Source organism: Anabrus simplex, chromosome 1 (assembly GCF_040414725.1).
Source record: "Anabrus simplex isolate iqAnaSimp1 chromosome 1, ASM4041472v1, whole genome shotgun sequence".
Lineage (NCBI taxonomy): Eukaryota > Metazoa > Arthropoda > Insecta > Orthoptera > Tettigoniidae > Anabrus > Anabrus simplex.
This window is the reverse complement of record NC_090265.1, coordinates 962,073,981-962,093,604: the sequence shown is the minus strand read 5'-3', so window position 1 is coordinate 962,093,604 and position 19,624 is coordinate 962,073,981. Positions and strand designations below refer to the sequence as shown.

Sequence of the window (19,624 nt, the reverse complement as noted above, 5' to 3'; positions counted from 1 at the left end):
GTGGTGGGGTCATGTGAGGCGAATGGAGACTATAGGTTACCTAGGAGACTAATGGACTCTGTTGTTGAGGGTAAGAGAAGTAGAGGTAGACCGAGACGACGATGGTTAGACTCTGTTTCTAACGATTTAAAGACAAGAGGTATAGAACTAAATGAGGCCACAGCACTAGTTGCAAATAGAGGATTGTGGCAACATTTAGTAATTTCACAGAGGCTTGCAGACTGAACGCTGAAAGTCATAACAGTCTATAATGATGATGTATGTATGTTGATCCATTATATTTGTTAAATGTTTCATCTTGCTGAGTTTCATTAGTGAGTTTATGTTGAGTGTGGCAAAATATGAAAATTTCCTTGGCTTGTTGAATTTGAGTGTTATTGAAGTATTATTATTATTATTATTATTATTATTATTATTATTATTATTATTATTATTATTATTATTATTATTATTTACATTCCCAGGCTAATATAACGGCTTCACACTTATGCAACACATGTTTAGCCCACACAATATGTAATGGCCTTTCAAGCCTCGCATGTGACTCATCATTCGATGCCGTAGCATTCCTTGTACCTGTCTGCCCTGAATATTGAAGATTTTACTCTAATGATGACAACAAATGGAACCTTGTTGTACTGTAGTTTACAGCTGAAATTGCATGTGTGTCATGCAAAGAAAAATACAACCTGCTCTATTTATATACTTAATCTGTCCTTAAATACGTAAAATGAAGGCGTGTAGCCTACTACCATGGCTAAGACTCTATCATACTCACTCAAAAAAACATGGGAATAAAAGTTTACTAAAATCATAAAGAAAAGTAGGCTATGTATCTAACTAAATAGTCCTGAATTTCTCCCTTATCCCATCTATTTAAAATATATACACAATTGCCTTTGGCCTCAAACATGCAGTTTGAGCCCTGAACAACATTTACATTAATGAAAAGGGGGACACTAGAGAAACCTCCCAGAAGGGTGTATTTACATGTGATATTGTCACACATCCGGGTGTCTCCTGGGCAACGGACTAGGACTATTCCTAGACGGCTGATTCTCTTACTCCAGTAGCACTATTGCAAAGTCAGTATGGTTAATAAATATTTCAAAGGGTCATTTTCAGGACCAAAGCTAAAAATCCTGTCAGTAAACATAGAGGGCATGACATCAAATAAAGAGGCCATATTACAGCAAATGTGCCACACACATATGTGACGTTCTTTGTGTTCAGGAAACTCACAGAAGTAGTACACAAAACTGATCAAAAGTACCAGGAATACGACTTGTTGCCGAGAGACCTCACAGAAAATACAGCAGTGCCATTTTTGCAAGCCCTGAACTCAATATACTATCAACCTCCGTTTCTGAAGATGATGATATAGTACTGATATCAATAGAATTATCAAACTGTATGATAACATCAGTTTATAAACCACCAAATGTTCCATTTCACTTCTCCCAGTCCGTTAATCTTCTGGGAAGTAAGATCCATTTTGTTATGGGTGACTTCAGTAGCCACAGTTCCATTTTGGGATATAGAGATGACAACGAAGATGACTAGCTGTTACAAATTGGGCTGAAATTAATCACTTGTCTTTAATTCATGACAGCAAGCTTCCACCGTCCTTCAATTGTGGCAGATGGAAACGCGGATACAGTCCTGATCTCATATTTGTTATTGATACCATATCCCATCAATGTGTAAAGGAAGTCTGTGAACCTATTCCTCATATTCAGCACAGACCAATTAAGTGTCAGGTGTTCTCAGCGGTTCGACCTCAAATAATACTTCTTCGAAGAAGGTACAATTTTCAGAAAACTGACTGGGATAACTTCACAAGAGTCTAGATGAAGTGATTTTGAACATTGATTCAAGTCCAGAATCATATGATAAGTTCACTGATGTTATCAAGAAATGTTCACGGAAATCAATCCCACGTGGTTGCAGAACACAGTACATACAAGGTTTAGATCCTTGTGCAGTAGAAGATCTAGAAAAGTACATTTCGCTTTTTGAAGCGGATCCTTTTAGTGAAGAAACAATACAAGCTGGCAATAAACTGATAGAGACTGTTGGTAAATTGAAGAGGGGACGTTGGATTAATTTGATGGAAGAATTGGATATGTCGCAGAGCAGCATGAAAGCCTGGAGACTACTAAAACATTTGAATAATGATCCCACCAAGGCATCTGTTCATTATAATGTATCCCCAAATGAAATCGCCCATTAGCTCGTGTTGAATGGCAAAGTTAAACGCAGAGCTAGACCACGACATTGAAGATGAAACCTGTGAAATATCCAAACCTTTTGTTTTTGGAGAGCTGGAAAACGCCATCAAGATATGTAAGAACAGAAAAGCACCTGGTCTTGACGACATTCTTATAGAGCAAATTAAACATTTTGGAAATGCTACCAAAGAATGGATACTCCAACTCTTCAATAACTTCCTGGAGCGCTGTCACATTCCAAAAATCTGGAGAAAGGCCAGAGTAGTTGCTATCCTTAAACCTGGCAAGGACCCTAATGACCCTAAGAACTTTCGACTGATCTCCCTTTGGTGTCACCTCTGCAAGATCTTTGAAAGTATGCTTCTTAACTGTCTTGCACCATCTGTGGAGCCTTTATTAATTCCAGAGCAAGCTGGTTTTAGGCCACGAATGAACTGTACTGCACAAGTAGTAAACCTAACGCAGTATATAGAAGATGGTTCCAAATCCCGAAAAATCACAGGAGTAGCGTTTGTAGACCTTTCTTGTGCCTATGACACCGTACAACATCAAATCATGTTACAAAAACTGTACAGCCTTACAAAGGATTTCAAGCTTACCAGAATTATTGTAGCCCTTTTACAGAACCGATGATTCTTTGTTGACTTTCAGGGTCCGCGAAGTCGATGGAGAACGCAAAAGAATGGTCTTCCTCAAAGAAGTGTACTAGCTCCCTTACTTTTCAATATCTATACCAATGACCAGCCACATTCACCTCATACTAAAAGCTTCCTATACGCTGATGATCTGGCCTTGACTACTCGGAGTGTATGCTTTGAAAGAGTAGAAGACAAACTCACTTCAGCATTTGATATTTTATCTCGCTACTATGAGACCAATAATTTCAAACCAAACCCATGAAAAACTCAAGTATGTGCTTTCGATCTGAAGAGCAAACAAGCCTCAAGGAAGCTACAAGTGAAGTGGAAGGACAAAGTTCTAGAACATGAACCCTCATACGGTAAGGACAACAGCCTTCGCACTTTGTTACTCAGCAGGGGAGTATGCTAGTCCCGTTTGGTATAAATCTACACATGCCAGATAGGTCGATGTCGCCCTGAATGAAACATGCAGTCATATTACGGGATGTCTGAAACCAACACCAACAGACAAACTGTACTCGCTTGCAGGAATAGCCCCTCCTGAGATCAGACATGAAGTAGCTGCAAATGTGGAGAGGTTAAGGGCTTCTACCAGCTCAGCCCACCCCCTACATGGATACAAACTACCACCAACTTGATTGAAGTCCAGGAACAGTTTTATGCACTCCTTATCCCCCGCTAGTGCAGATGCAAGGAAGACCAGACTTCTACTCTGGAGTCAGAAGATCCCTTTTCATCCAGAGTGCTTAAAATTGGAGGAAAAGCTCCCCCCTGGTAGCGAAGAAACCTGGACTACATGGAAAGCACTGAACAGATAAGAGCAAGCGTTGGGAGATCAAAGGACAATATGAAGAAATGGCCGCCTGAAGGGTGATCAGACCCTATGTGAATGCGGCGTGGTACAAACGACAAGTCACCTTAATAATTGCCATCTATGCCCTGTTAAATGCACAGAACTTGATCTGGCACAGGCCAGTATCAGTGCTGTTAACGTGGCCAAATTCTGGGCTGGTATTTTGTAAATAACTGTTTAATTTTATGTAATATTGTAATTTCATATATTTTATCTAATTTGTATCTGTAACCTATATTGTGCTACTGACACAAATAAATACATAAATTAATGAAAATAAAACAAAGCAAATGCATCTCAGGCTTACGTTAACTCAGTTTACAACTGATCAAAATTTCCAATAACTATTATACAGTTACTACGTTTGCATGCTAAAAAGACAAAGGAAACTTAACTTTCACAGCTACCGCCATCAACAAGGGGTCACATGACCACTACGTCATGTTAAATTAGCTTCACATCACTGCACAGAATATGGGCTGAGCAGTCTTCATCTTGACTCCTGGAGATCGCATTGATGTCGTCTTCTTGAGGTTGGAACCGTCTGGAATGATGCTAAAATATCTGGATATCAACGGACCGCTTAGTGTGCACGTGCACTAGATATCGACCTAAATGATAGACTATAATTCGCTTCAGTCAGCTTGCAAATGTTAGTTGATTTGCACGTCATTTAATTAAGGGAGTATTTCCCGGTCAACATCAGTCCTTCACAATGCTATTTGTACACTAATGTCCAAAAGTTAAGCATAAGTTACAGGTAAGCAGGGCAACAGGAAATATACCACAAATTGCACCACATATGTAGCTACCAACCTTGCGTGTTCGCTCTGTATAGGAAAGGAGTGTTCCCTGCTTAGACTGGCGGTGTAACCACAAGGTAAACACAGCCATTGCCTGCGCCCCATATTCCCTGAGTCGTGTTTGCCCTGTTATAGTGTGCGGGGTGTAGCCTCGTGGTGAACGCGACAACATAATGGCACAGTGATGCCATTTGGACCCAGTTTTGCAGGGTAGAATACTAGGCCACCTGGACACAGGCCAGACACAGACCGAAGTTGCTGTATCCTTGAATGTGCCACAAAGTGTCATTTCCAGGCTTTGAAGATGATTTCGAGACACAGGAGATGTTAGTCGTAGGCCAGTACCAGGTCGACCAAGGGTAACCACCCCACAGCAAGACCGATATCTGGCCTTAACCGCCCGACGAAATTGGAGTGCACCTGCAAGACAATTGTCGGCTGAGCTTGCAGCCATCTCGGGGGTTGCCGTTTCCTGGCAAACTGTGTACCAGAGGCTCAGAACAGCAAGGCTGTTTGCCCGACGTCCAGCTGTGTGCGTCCCGCTCACTCCAGCACAGAGAAGAGCCTGTTTACTGTGGAGCCGTCAACATCGAAACTGGACTGTGAATGAATGGAGGCATGTGCTCTTCACAGATGAATCCTGCTTTAGTTTGCAGAACGATTCCCATCGCACATTAATCTGGAGAGAACCGGGTAGCCGATATATCCTCAGGAACATCGTGGAATGTGACCAGTATGGTGGTGGTGGCTTCATGGTGTGGGGCGGCGTCATCTTGAATATTAAAAGTTAAACAATTAATTTATTGAAACCAGCTATTCAATACTAGTAAAGTCTTTAGGACTATAACATTGTTATTTATTAAGTTTAAGTATGGTACATGTTTCGCCTGTCATTGCAGGCATCGTCAGCCATGAATTCTAACTCCAAGTCAGAGCTCTGAATGGATGCTTAATAGGATTATTCTAAAACAATATTTGTTATAACAATTTGCACTGCAGTACAAGAACATTAGGTCATATTGGAGTGAACAAGCTGTTTTTGTTTAAAAGTTTAAAAGTGACATCCAACATAAGTTCACATCCAATGAAAATAATATTAACTGTCAACTCTCATGTGCCGGTAATGAGAACGGCATGATACGCGTGGGATTTAAAACATCTGTACATTTTTACAGTCTATTAGGAGATTAACTTGTACTAGAACTATTCTTAAAAACTATTTTTTACACAATTTTCCACTAATATATACAACATATGGTACAATTTGATAATGAACTTGCTGATCCTGTCATAAAGCTTCAATGGGACGTCCTACTCATGTCCACGTTGTATGGGAATGATACAAAATATCAACACACGTAACGCTGATGCTGGAATGGCAATTGTAGTCTATTGGATCATAATATTGAAACATTTCTTTTTATATTAGCGGGAGATCACATACATTTAGCTTATATGGTTTTGGGATGGCTTAAATATTCTATAGTAAGATCACTTCCTTGAAGAATGAGAATCACTATTAAAGTGGAGTGCCGGTTGGATGGCAGGAATGCTGGTAGAGAGCTTGATTGTGTTTCATTAAATAACGGATTATTTCATCTTCGTATAAACAAGTTTTATGCTGTGAAGCTTTTGAAATTAATCCATGTAAGCCTGAAGAGAAGTTAAACTAGATTCTGGATGTAGTGTGCGTCTAGTGAGCGTGTTGAAATCTGTGGAATAAAACGAAAAAGTGTGTGAGTGCTATATTAGGATGGATTACTAGTGGTTCTCCCACTTGCACCAATAGCGATCTCCTCCCAAGACACTACCGGCCAAAAATGACACACCCCTACAATACAATAAGCAGAGATAAAGCGACTGTTCAGACCACCTCACACAAGCTACACAACCGGACTTCCTCCTAACGTCTAAAGGGTAAGTGTCAAGAATATTAAATCCACTAATAAACCGTCCTAATATAGCATTCACACACTTTTTCGTTTTATTCCACAGATTTCAACACGCTCACTAGACGCACACTACATCCAGAATCTAGTTTAACTTCTCTTCAGGCTTACACGGAATAACTTCAAAACCTTCACAACATACAACTTGTTTATACGGAGATTAAATAATCTGTTATTTAATGAAACACTATCAAGCTCTCTACCAGCATTCCTGCCATCCAACCGGCACTCCACTTTAATAGCGATTCTCATTCTTCAAGGAAGTGATGTTACTATAGAATATTTAAGCCATCCCAAAACCATATAAGCTAAATGTGTGTGATCTCCCACTAATGTAAAAAGAAATGTTTAAATATTATGATCCAATAGACTACAATTGCCATTCCAGCATCAGCGTTATGTGTGTTGATATTTTGTATTATCTCCATATGACATGAACATGAGTAGGACGTCCCATTGAAGCTTTATGACAGGATCAGCAAGTTTATTTTCAAATTGTACCATATGTTGTATATATTAGTGTAAATTGTTTAAAAAAATAGTTTTTAAGAATAGTTCTAGTACAAGTTAATCTCCTAATAGACTGTAAAAATGTACAGATGTTTTAAATCCCACTCGTATCATGCCGTTTTCATTACCAGCACATGAGAGTTGACAGTTAATATTATTTCCATTGGGTGTGAACTTATGTTGGATGTCACATTTTAACTTTTAAACAAAAACAGCTTGTTCACTCCAATATGACCTAATGTTCTTGTACTGCAGTGCAAATTGTTATAAAAAATATTGTTTTGGAATAATCCTAGTAAGCATCCAATCAGAGCTCTGACTTGGAGTTAGAATTCATTGCTGACGATGCCTGCAATGTTAGGCGAAACATGTACCATACTTAAACTTAATAAATGACAATGTTATAGTCCTAAAGACTTTACTAGTATTGAGTAGGTGGTTTCAATAAATTGTTTAACATTTAATAATTGAGTTTCAATATGGTCACAACGAAAGTAATCACTTGTAGTCATGTTGAATGGCCGTATGGACCTGCACATCTTCATGGGTGGTCCGAGGAGCACAGATACAGGGGTGAGGTACTGAGACCACATGTTCGACTCTTCAGAGTTGCGGTTGGTCCAGACTTCCTCTTAATGGATGATAATGCCGCACCGCGCTGCTCTGGTGGATGAATGTCTGGCTGGGGAGGACATTCATCGCATGGACTGGCCAGCGAGGTCTGCATCCTATAGAACATGCCTGGGATGCATTGGGGAGGTGAATTTCATTCCGTCAGCCTCCACCAAGGACCCTCCAAGACCTTCGCATTGCCCTTTCGGAGGAATGGGATCGACTCCCACAAGAGTTCTTGGACCATCTAATACAGAACATGCCATGTTGCTGCGAAGCATGTGTGACCGTTAGGGGTAACCATACACTCTATTAACAGCATATTTTGTTGTGGAAGACACTGCCAAGTTTTATTAGTTGTTGTCAAAGGTGTACCTTAGCTATCAGAAACTTTCTGACACTGTTTTTTTTGGACAAGTTGTGTGACGTGTGTGATTCAGATTCAGTTTGTTCAGCAATCTGTGTGACATTTCTATCAGGCGGTATGGCCTTGTTTAATGATTTTGCTTAACTTTTGAACACTAGTAGATACAGAATGCACACGTTAAATCGTGACTCGCCAATGCGTATAGAGAGTTTGCATTGCTAGATATCGATATAGTTTTGCATGTACACGCTCACAGTTACTGGATTAAAATCTGATTAATTCACAGCGGAAATGTACTTAGTGAAAAATTCACATATCTGCCATTGCCACACGTGGCTTAATTTAACATTATATAAGTCAACAGAGAACTCATGGCCTCTTATTACATTTAGTCTCATATTTATAATAATAATAATAACAAAAATCTGTATGCACAGCATTCAGCTAAGTTAAAAAAAAACACCGGCACAAAGATAATATTTATTAAGTCTGCGCAACCGATGATTAGCTCAGTTCATACAGCGACTCCGCGTGCACATAGAATGAGACCAACCAAACAGAGATGAATGAGAGCGCTTCCCTCTCCACCTCTCCACGCTGGTTTAAATAACCTTTCACTGAGACCGTTGGACTCGGTTTTTTCCCAGGAAACATTAGACTCTGGCTACTAACAGCTGTTAGAGACTCTACAAACTTTTATTTCAAAGCGCAGAACATTTAACTTATCACAAGTACAGACTATTATTCATTCATGGTGCTTGTTAGTTCACTCTGTACTTTCTAATATATTTAGACCTGTGGAGTTAAGCTCGGTAGTGGGGAGATATCAGTTTCATTTCAAAAGATTCAAATCTTGGAATAGCGAAAGTTGGCCAGCCTGAAGTAGTTGTTGAGTAGTTCCCAAGGTTTAAATCAGCGCTTCTTCAGCTCGAAGTCGTTGGGTTTGAAATCTAGAGTGGGGGTTTACACAACCAACGACCCAATTCAAACTTGAAATGTATGTTTATATCTGGGATTCACTGTGCCTATGCCAGGGCATCCCAGGGTTCATGCCTTTGTCTCCAGCTACTCACTTCTATATTTAATACAATTATGCCACAGTGTATGTTCCTCATCACCAGATGTTTCATTCAGGTTTGTGTTAGTGTCATACTTTCATACATATGTACACCTGTCACTCCCCTCCCAGAACGACTGATGGTACCGTCAGCTGCCACTTGGAATGCTAGAGCTGTGCCAGCATACGGCGAACCATCTGGTGGCTAATGAACATATCACTTCCTGTTTCTAACGGCTAAATTCACATCATCATTATTGGAGAAGTCTTCCTCGTGAACAGTAAAGATTTTCTTCTGAAGACACGGAGCAACGTTCTCTGCAAAATGTAAAGAATTTCACCTGATTTTTGTGACACGGCATAAGCCCAAAAAGCCCATATCATGTCTACAATAATTATGGGCTGTGAAAGCATCAGTGGTAATAGTAAGAGGATATTGTTGCGCCTCGCAAGACGGGTGTAATTTACTGATGCGTCTTAGCTGTGTTATAGCCATGAATCACAATATCTCTCTTTTTGAACTGCTGATCGCATATTACCATACCTACTTCATTTGTCATTAGGTGCAGTGAAGCAGCCCCTATGAGAATCAGCAGGCTTCTGATTTGGATGAATAATGACTTGAAACTGTTCAATCTGAAGCACATTATCTAATATTGGTTTGAAGTCTTTTATATTATTGTTCTCATCATGAAGCATTTGTTGTCATTGTTTTACTAACCCATTCTTAACATCAAGACTCTGGAACTTTTTCATCTTCACCAACAAAATATATTTGTGGAAACTCATGTTCCTTCTGTGTCTGGGCCGATGACCTTCGATGTTAGGCCCCTTAAAACAACAAGCATCATCACCTTCTGTGTCTGGATACTATCATTTAATGATTCGCCTCTGTAGATGTGTCAGTTTCATGCTATGTCATTCTGTAACTTTCTTGCAGTGGCACCCAACTAGTTTTTATGTTAATCTTGTTTTATGTGAATGATCCACATTGTGAGTGAGTTGAGATATTCAGCTAAATGTAAATGTGTTGGGAAGTCAATATCTATTATAATAATAATAATAATAATAATAATAATAATATTAATAATTTTATGCAAGAGTAGTTTTCAGTGCCCTGTTACAAAGATAAAATGAATTGCTTCTACACGCTCACTCATTCGATTACATCTTTGAGTGGGGTGGGGTTAACCGAAGTTAAAAATTAAACAACTGTATTATGTTTCAGAAAGCATATTTATTTCTGCACATGTGCAGTTTTACTTTCAGCAAGTAAGTCTGTCTTGTCCACTTTCACATAATTTACTTGGCTGTCTTCCTCTTCTAATATTTTCACCTACAATCAGTCTCTCCTCCATTGCACCAGAGATGACAAGTACAGCTATCTTCTCTGCAACTCAAATTTTAGGTAACATCACACACTCATAGCTCTATGAACCAGATATTCATCATGTGTCAGTTCAGGTTTCTTTTCACATTTAGTAACATGGTAAGCAAGGCAGGCAGCATCCTACTTATTAATACAAGGATCAACATGTGCCAAGCGAACATTATGTTGGGTTTTTGAGCCACGGTACATGTAGCCAAGAAGTTGAAACTCGTAAGTAGGGGCGGATGTCGATGACCTAAAAAATCACTGAAAATGATCAATAAAATGCTATAAATAAGTTTTAAAAAAGACATTACATTTGACTGAACTGAATTCTGGTGACTGTGTAACAGTTGTTTTAATATATCCCTGTTCTATTCACTGTACACCTCTTGTTTTTACAGAAATAATTGTCTTCTAATTTACTTGGAAATGTAGATAAATATGGACATAATGACTTGCTGGATGTTGTGCTAGCACTTTGCCCCCGAAGAACTATGAACACTTGTTGTTCTTTGAACTTGTGACAGCTTTCAGTTGTTTTTCTCTTTAATGTGCTGTTGCACAACAGAGTTCCTTTCTGCATTTACTTTAGCACTGCACAATTTACAAAATGATATAAACACATCTTTTCCAAATTCATTCACTACCTGAATTAAAAATGCACTTTGTGGTGGTTTCACTTTTTGTTTATTCTAGTATGATTGGTCTGTTATTGGACATTATAAATTTTCCAACTTAATCATTCTTGGTTGCCAGCGTTTTGCCCCAGTGTGCCAATTTGGGCTCATCAGTTGGTAACTAGCACACCTCCCAAGATGCATGGCTAGTGCATACCGTGGAGGCCACTGCGTAGGCTACTTGCTGTCACCGGCAGTGCCAGTGCACTATGAGAGACTTTATCTCCTTTACAAAAATTGATGCCTGCTAGGCCATCAGATACACAGCAGATATTGATTTTCATAGGGAACCTGAAATATTTGTTCTGAATGAGTAAATTCATAATTCCAATAAAATTGGCCCATTGTTGGACATTATAAATTTTCCAGCGGACTCAGAATGGCCTAGTAGGCATAATTTTTTATAAATGAGACAAAGTCCCTCATAGTGCATTGGCACTGCCAGTGTCTCCCAAGTAGCCTATGGAGTGTGGCCCCCATGGTATGCACTAGCCATGCGTCTTGGTAGGTATGTTAGTTACCAACTGATAAGCCCATATTGGCACACTGGGGCGAAACGCTGACAACCAAGAATGAGTTAGCTTTAAAATTTATAATATCCAATAAGTGGCCATTTATATTGGAATTATGAATTTACTCATTCATGACAAATATTTCAGGTTACTTTTGGGAATCAATATCTATATCACCTGATGGCCTAGCAGGCATCAATTTTTGTAGATGAGACAGTGTCTCATAGTGCATTGGCACAGCCGGTGGCGCCAGGTAGCCTACACAGTGGCCGCCGTAGTATGCACTAGCCATGCGTCTTGGTAGGTGTGCTAGTTACCAACTGATGAGCGCAAATTAGCACACTGGGATAAAATGCTGGCAACCAGCAAGTTAGCTGGAAAATTTACGATGTCCAATAACAGACCAGTTTTATTGGAACTATGAATTTCCTCATTCAGGACAAATATTTGAGGTTCCCCATGGTTTCACTTTTGGCATTTTTCTCGCACAGAACTACTTGGGAGGATAATTCTGTACTGATGCAGAAAGTTATATAACTATTGTTTCCAATCCCTACTCGTTTCCATTTGTTCTTGGCCTTGAGGTATGCGGAGCTAAATGCCTGGCTGTAGGGTGTGAGCGAAGGCTGTTGTATACCTTGCGCTTGAGACTCATTAGGAAATACTTCCTTCTTATGATTAGAGCTCTGTATTGTGTTTCTGCACATGCAGGGTCTCTCTTATAAACCCATACTGTCCAGCGGCATTTTTACTCTCAGAGACCTAAGCGGCTGTACTGATGTGGGAGGCGCGCGCATAGTTCTTGACCTTTTAAGAAGTGTGCACGTGTTCAGCCTAGCATCAGTAGCAAGTCTGAATCTCGTGTGTTAACATGGTGAGACTGTTTGCAACACCTGCATCGAATACCTGTAAGCACGTTATCTTCTCTAACCCATATTTCTTGTTATTGTTCAGAGAAATTAGAGAGTTCATGACTGTGGACCTCTGGATGAGTCCCAAAATGTGTGTACACGTAGTGGTGCAGATAGTCCTCACCTGTGGACCTATGGATGAGGCCACATTTTGATGGACCTGTTACATGAACAGTTCTTGTGCGTGGACTTAGGGATGAGTCCACTCTCTCTCTGCCATCTTGCCTCCCATCTTTCTCAGTGTTATGACAAAAAATATATATATATATATCACATCACACCACGTGCTCTTCCGCTTACTCTGCTCTAACGAGTCTCAACCTGTCAAAATGCGTGCTCTCACTCCAGAACACACACATTTAAGCAAGATACTAACTGATAAAATAACTATTCACTACAGTTATTTCACTTAGGCATATCCTATATATAAAATAATAGGGACCAATGGTCGATCTGAAACTATAGATATATAGTTACACTAAATATGTAAATGCATACACAGATTATTAATATTATTATTATTATTATTATTATTATTATTACAACAAAATTATAACAAAATAATGATAATATTAACAACAACTTGCTATGTATGCTCCAATGGAAATGAAAACTGTTTGAAAATTAAATGCTAAAATATTGAAAGGATTCCACAAGGATTACACACCGACAGGCCTATAGCAAGCAAGATACTATCTAATAAAATAACTACAAATTCTATGCCTAATTCTAAACTGCATTTAGGCATATCCCAATTATAACAGATTAACTGAAACAGTAAAACTGAAGTAAAAACTAAATACCTGATAGATTATTCTCTTTGTGCCCATGACCTAACAAAAATTTAAAACTGCCCTTTATTGCTAAAATATCAAAAGTACAAGGGAAGGCGTCTAAACAGGGATTCAGTAACTTTTCTCAAAACTTAGTTGGAGATTTGAACTATAAATATTGAATTACTCCAATCAGGGTATTTACTCGACCATGCCAACAGTGGAACATTTGAATTCGAAGAGCAGCAGTAATCAACAATGAAACATTGTTAACTCTCTTGTCAGCAAAACACTTTATGTTCCCTTGAAGTCTTTTTATTTTATTTTATTTTTTAAACTAAATTTACAATGCTACCAGTATTGTCTTGATTACTCAAAGATTTTTCCCCGTTATGATGGATGCAACATGTAATATTTGGCGAAATTGAAAATACTAAATGGATAAATTGTAACTAAAATTAATATAAATAACAAAATTGGGTGCCACCTGCAAAACATTTACAGGAATAATTAACTCTGTAGAGCATGAAAGAACTCCCTCTTCCAAGGTAATGGTTCTCAGGCTGACGAGGCTCCAAACCTGCTTTATAACCTTTACTCCTGAAATTAAATTTGGGTAGCATGCCAGGTTCATCCTTACTCCACCGATAAAAGATTTACCACAAGTTTCACTCCATGAATTTACTCATAAAATAAAATATGTCAACCACCAACAATAATCACTTGATGAGACCAACTCGTCTTTGCCGTTTACAAAAGGCAAATATACAAACATCTACAAACCACCAACAACAATCATCACTTAATGAGACCAACTCATTTTTCCCGTTTACAAAAGGGAAATATACAAACATCTACAAACCACCAACAATAATTAGTTTCACTATATACATTTTATATGACATACCTCCAGGTAACAGTCCCACTGCACTGCCTGCTGCTACAGAAGAAAAACCCTTATCTAGTAAAGATAAGCACGACAACTTTTTCTACGTACGGATACACCCTTCTTTACGAAGACCATCCCTAACCTTATTTACACTCCTCTTCATCGATGTTTTGAGTCATCCCAGCACAGGTTAGTGTGGCCCCTAACATTTCTCCGACTGAAGTATTGCATACTCGGCCGACGATTTCCTTTAGCAAGAATTAGCTCTGTGCACAACCACACATCCACTCCAGAATGTGCATGCTGTATGCACCACCACACCCACTGTACATTATCTCATAGAAGAATAATACAGAGTTTGACTAACAAATAAACACTTGGTGGTGTCTTTTACAGAATGTCCACCCAAAACTTGTAAGCATTTGTAATTATAGAGTGCTCACTCTGTAACGGATACTGAAGAACAATAGAATAACACATTGGAAAGTGCACAAAGTAGATCCCGGGCACCGGTCCGAAAGAGGATCAGAATGACTTCACGTATACACTTATGTAGAGGCTTGCTACATGTGGTCATAGCGTCCCAAAAAGTTTACGGGTAGCAACGCCCTCACAGGCACATCTTCACGCATCACTCGGTCAACCCAACATTGCTTGAAACAAAGCCATCGTATTGGCTATAGAGCAGCTGATGTGACATAGAACGTTCACTCATGTACATCCACATTGATCAATCCTAATCTTCAGCCTGGGCTACCTGGCTGTACCCTGGGTTTCCAAGCCACTTTGTTGCAACACTTTCAACTGACTTCAACCGTTTTTCCTGATATAGCCCCTGTTTTCAGTGTTGCCTAATCTTGAGCAATCTGCATTGCATGCCATGTGCTGACTCTCATAAATTAAAGTTACACCATTATACAGAAATATAGATACAAAATTCCCTACTACAAATTCTTCTTATAATATTACGTTGTTACATTATAGGCCTAAATTAAAACAAGTTGTATGATTATCATGACTTTAATATTATGAATTATTTTACGAAAATTTCCTAACCTAAAAATTGAGGATCGTACACTTGTACAGTTACAAATGGAAGTGCTATATGAAATATCATGTGTAGTACCTACACGAATGTAAATGTACAAAATGCAGAAGGTACAATTCTCTAACTAATAACAGCGCTATAGATATTTAAGCAAAAAAAAAAAAAAGTAATATTATTTTGTACTTCCTCCAGGGAGACACTAAAAGTAAAAGCCAGTTAAAACAGATAAATATCTCAAAAAATCGCAAAATAAATTCATGTGCAGACAGCAGACACTCTACAATTTTATTTATATAGAAGATGAACACTATGCAAACATTTTGTTACGTGTTTTTAGGTATCATTTGTCATCCGTGATGAAGTAGAAAGAAGACATCGAGCAGGAGTAAACTCTCTTCAGTATGATGCCCATTTGCATAGATTGTACTCGGCTGGTAGAGATAGTATCATACGAATATGGAACTCCAAGAACATCAAGGAACCCTACATACAGTCTATGGAGCACCACACTGACTGGGTCAATGACATTGTGCTGTGCTGTGGAGGAAAAAATTGTAAGTTATCAGAATCTCTGTTTTAGTGTATATTACCATAGAATGAAATTGGAGCACGATTTTATTTCAGTGGTTTATGGAAGTTGTGAAGGTTGCATATTTATTTGATGTGTATGTTAGCTTTGGCGGGGAACTTGTTTATTTGCATGAATTAATATCTTTGTTTCTCTACTGAAGTGTTAAAGGCTTCTGAATGATCCCTCATTTAAGCATGTACGTTTACTGTAAATAGTCCTCATTTTCTGTCTTCCCACTAAATTAAAATACGTTAGAAATGCATGCATGCGCGTAGTTAAAGCACACAAAAGAAATACATATGTTTAAGATGTTAAATTAGAAAATAATGTTCTGTAAACTTTTATAAGAAGTTTGTATAAAGGGTCTGACTATTTAGTCACGGATATAAATATAGAAGTGTTCATAAGTTCATGGATTGAACTATTGGAGAAAGCTGCAATATAGCCTAGATAATTTGGGGTCCTCTCGTGTTAGCGTAATGTTTATCTAAAGTAATTGAGAAGAAATAAAGTTATTATGTGCACTTGCTGAACGAAGAACTGAATGAAATCTTGTACGGAAGAATCTGTGTAAAACTTTGTATGTATACCTTATCCTGTGCTTACTTTTACTCATTAACTCATTGCGGACCGTGGACGGCGTAAGACGTTTAAACTTGCTCCTATGCTGTGGGCCATGGATGGCGTAAGACGTTTAATGTTCCGCGTGAAGCAATGCTGTTTACATTCGTCATCTATGCATTCTTACACCTTAGTCAGCGTTACTGGTTGTAGCAGGAAGTTGGTTACCTTTTTGAGATAACCCTTGCGTTGAGTGGGCTCATGTTTATCTTAGCTGTTTTAGCAGCAATATCTCAGCAGTTCCTCGCGCGTTAAGACGGTACTTGAGATTCCAATGCAGTGCGTGTCGTTCTTATCGAGTGTAGTATAATGGCTTATAAAACAAAGTTTCTTACGGAAGATTAATTATTAGATATTGTTCACAATGATTATTCTGGTGATGAACTTATTCCTGAAATAGCCTCAGATAGTCATAGTGAGACTGACGAGGAAATTCCGATTCCTGAATCCGATAGGCCTATAGAGTAAAGTGCCTGATACATATCATCCTAGTTTTTTCCACCTTTTCCACCATTTACAGAAAATTCAGGTATAAACGTTCAAATAGAAAATAAGCAGGATATTTTGAGTTACGTGAGTATTTTCACGAATGACAAATTTTATCAGTATGTGTGTGAGCAGACCAATCTATACGCGAGTCAAGTGATAAGTGCGGTGCCTCGGCCTTTCACAAAGAATTCGATCATGCAGTTGTGGAAAGCGATTAGTCCAAAATTCCTCATATAAAAATGTACTGGACCAAAGATCCTGTTTTTCATACTCCGATATTTTCTAATACAATGTTCCGAATACGCTTCCTTCATATTCTTTCATTTCTTCACTTCGGTGACAGTAATCATTATGGCGAAAATACAGATAGCTTGTATAAAATCAGACGTATTTTGAAACCTGTGACACCAGATATCACACCCTAAATATTTACTAGAGGTAAGCACAAAGTATCATTTTTCTAACATTTATAGTTTAGGAGTAATTGTAAATTGTATTAAGTGAGGCACGTCAAGAGGGCCGGGCATGAAAATGGCTGTTCCAGGCGTTCAAGTGTCCCGCTCAGAAGCAGGTACTGAACGTGTTAATATACAATACTGTCCAAAAGTTAAGCATAATCACTAAACGAGGCCATACCACCTAATAGCAATGTCAGACGGATTGCTTAACAAACTGAAGCTGAATCACACACCATTTGTCACAAAACTTGTTTTTAAAAAAAACAGGGCCAGAAAGGTTCTGATAGCTAAGGTACAGCTTCGGCAACAACTAACAAAACTTGGCAATGTCTTCCACAACAAAATATGCTGTTAATAGGGTGTATGGTTACCCCTAATGGCCACACATGCTTTGCAGCAACGTGGCATGTTCTCTGTCAGATGGTCTAAGAACTCTTATGGCAGTCGATCCCATTCCTCCGAAAGGGCAATGCGAAGGTCTTGGATGGTCCTTGGTGGAGGCTGATGGGATGCAATTCACCTTCCCAATGCATTCCAGGCATGTTCTGATCCGCAGACCTCACTGACCAGTCAATGCGAATCCACCAGAGCAGCGCGGTGCGGTCGGGCATTATCGTCCATTAAGAGGAAGTCTGGACCAACCGCACCTCTGAAGAGGAACATGCGGTCTCAGTACCTTATCCCTGTATCTCTGGGCGTTAACAGTGTTCCTCGGACCTCCCGTGAAGATGTGTAGGTCCGTACATCCATTCAGCATGATGCTGCACCACCACCATACTAAACACGCCCTGTGCCCCATAATCCCTCAGTCATGTTCGCCCTGTTATAGTGGCCGTGTTTAGCTTGCGGTTACGCCACTAGTCAAAGCAGGGAACACTCCTTTCCTATACAGAGCGAACATGTAAGGTTGGTAGGTGCATATGTCTTGCGATTTGCGGTCTATTTCCTGTTGCCCTGCTTACTCGTAACTTATGCTTAACTTCTGGACACTAGTGTACATTTGTCCAACACACACTTTACCAATAAGTGTATAGACTTCTATTATGTTTTCTGTAATGTTAGGAAGGTGACAGTCTGTGTTTACAACAGTTTGCAACAAAAGTTTTAATTTAACCCTAGAACTGCTGCAGGTTTATCGGTCAAATGCTGCAGTTATTTTGCTCCATATACACCATGAAAATAAAACCATGGCCGTAATCACATTTTAATCCTAATACATCCATATACACCAATGGAAAGCTGAAAAACTGATCTACATGAAGATGACAGAAATAACAAAAAATATTTTATGATTTCTATCATAAATTACAATTATAATTTTGAACAAATGAATTTGTTGACAAATTTTGCTATAACAAAAGAATGTATAGATAATTTATTCCTGAAACTTGGGTTTCTGTAACATACAAGTACATGTTCTTACATATTACCCCACAGTTCTCCAATTTTCATTTTGAATTTTAAGTAGAACACAAGTTTTTAACGGAACAGATTTTGAGTTCCTTTCACATAATGGGAGTTGCATTACGGGGAGGGAAGTTCATAGGCCGAGGGTAATGAATGGCAAATGGTACATATTGACCTGGAAAATAAGCGACTGCCCCTCCAACATGGAAGACCAATAAGCGACCAGCGCACTGTAGCCTGCACGATATAATGAGAGGGAATTGAAACACCACTCCATTCCATCGTGAGCTTTGCAGCTATCAAAGTCAGAACTCTTGAAAATGCCAAACACAGTCTTCGGTGAAATGTTGGGACCATTGTATGCTCCAGGACCACGACTTACAAGCCCGGAGAAGACAGACATGACTCATCTTTGACCTTATAAACCTCATCTTGCAGTTTAATACATTCCTCATTATGGGTTTTAACAGATGATTTCAATTCAGTACTCTTCTTGTCTTTGATGAAATGTCGGGACCATCGTATGCTCCAGGGCCACGGCTTACAAGCCCAGAAAAGACAGACATGACTCATCTTTGACCTTCTAAACCTCATCTTGCAGTTTAATACATTCCTCATTACGGGTTTTAAGAGATGATTTCGATTCATTACTCTTCTTAGTTTACTTACTGATTCAAGAATTTCTTTCTTCAAGTCTTTCCTTAAGTTTCTGCTTTATAATACTTACTAGTGCATTGAACACATTCTCTACAAGCTGATTCTCTTTCTCCGCCATCTTGTTTGTATGCTTTCTTTCAATAATAAAATATATAGACTAGTCCCTTCCCTGTGAACCATATGACCTTGCCATGGTGGAGAGGTTTGCGCGTCCCA

The 19,624-nt window shown here is 38.9% G+C and overlaps 1 protein-coding gene across 4 annotated transcripts in view; it reads left to right on the top strand.

The window, feature by feature from the left end:
* Positions 1-19,624, top strand: part of LOC136857814 (WD repeat-containing protein 48) — a 288,788-nt gene that overhangs the window by 12,281 nt on the left and 256,883 nt on the right. For all 4 annotated transcript variants that reach the window (XM_067136763.2, XM_067136762.1, XM_067136764.1 and 1 more), the window contains exon 2: positions 15,543-15,759. In XM_067136763.2, the coding sequence (XP_066992864.1) occupies positions 15,543-15,759 (217 nt within the window). The remainder of the gene's footprint in view (positions 1-15,542; positions 15,760-19,624) is intronic.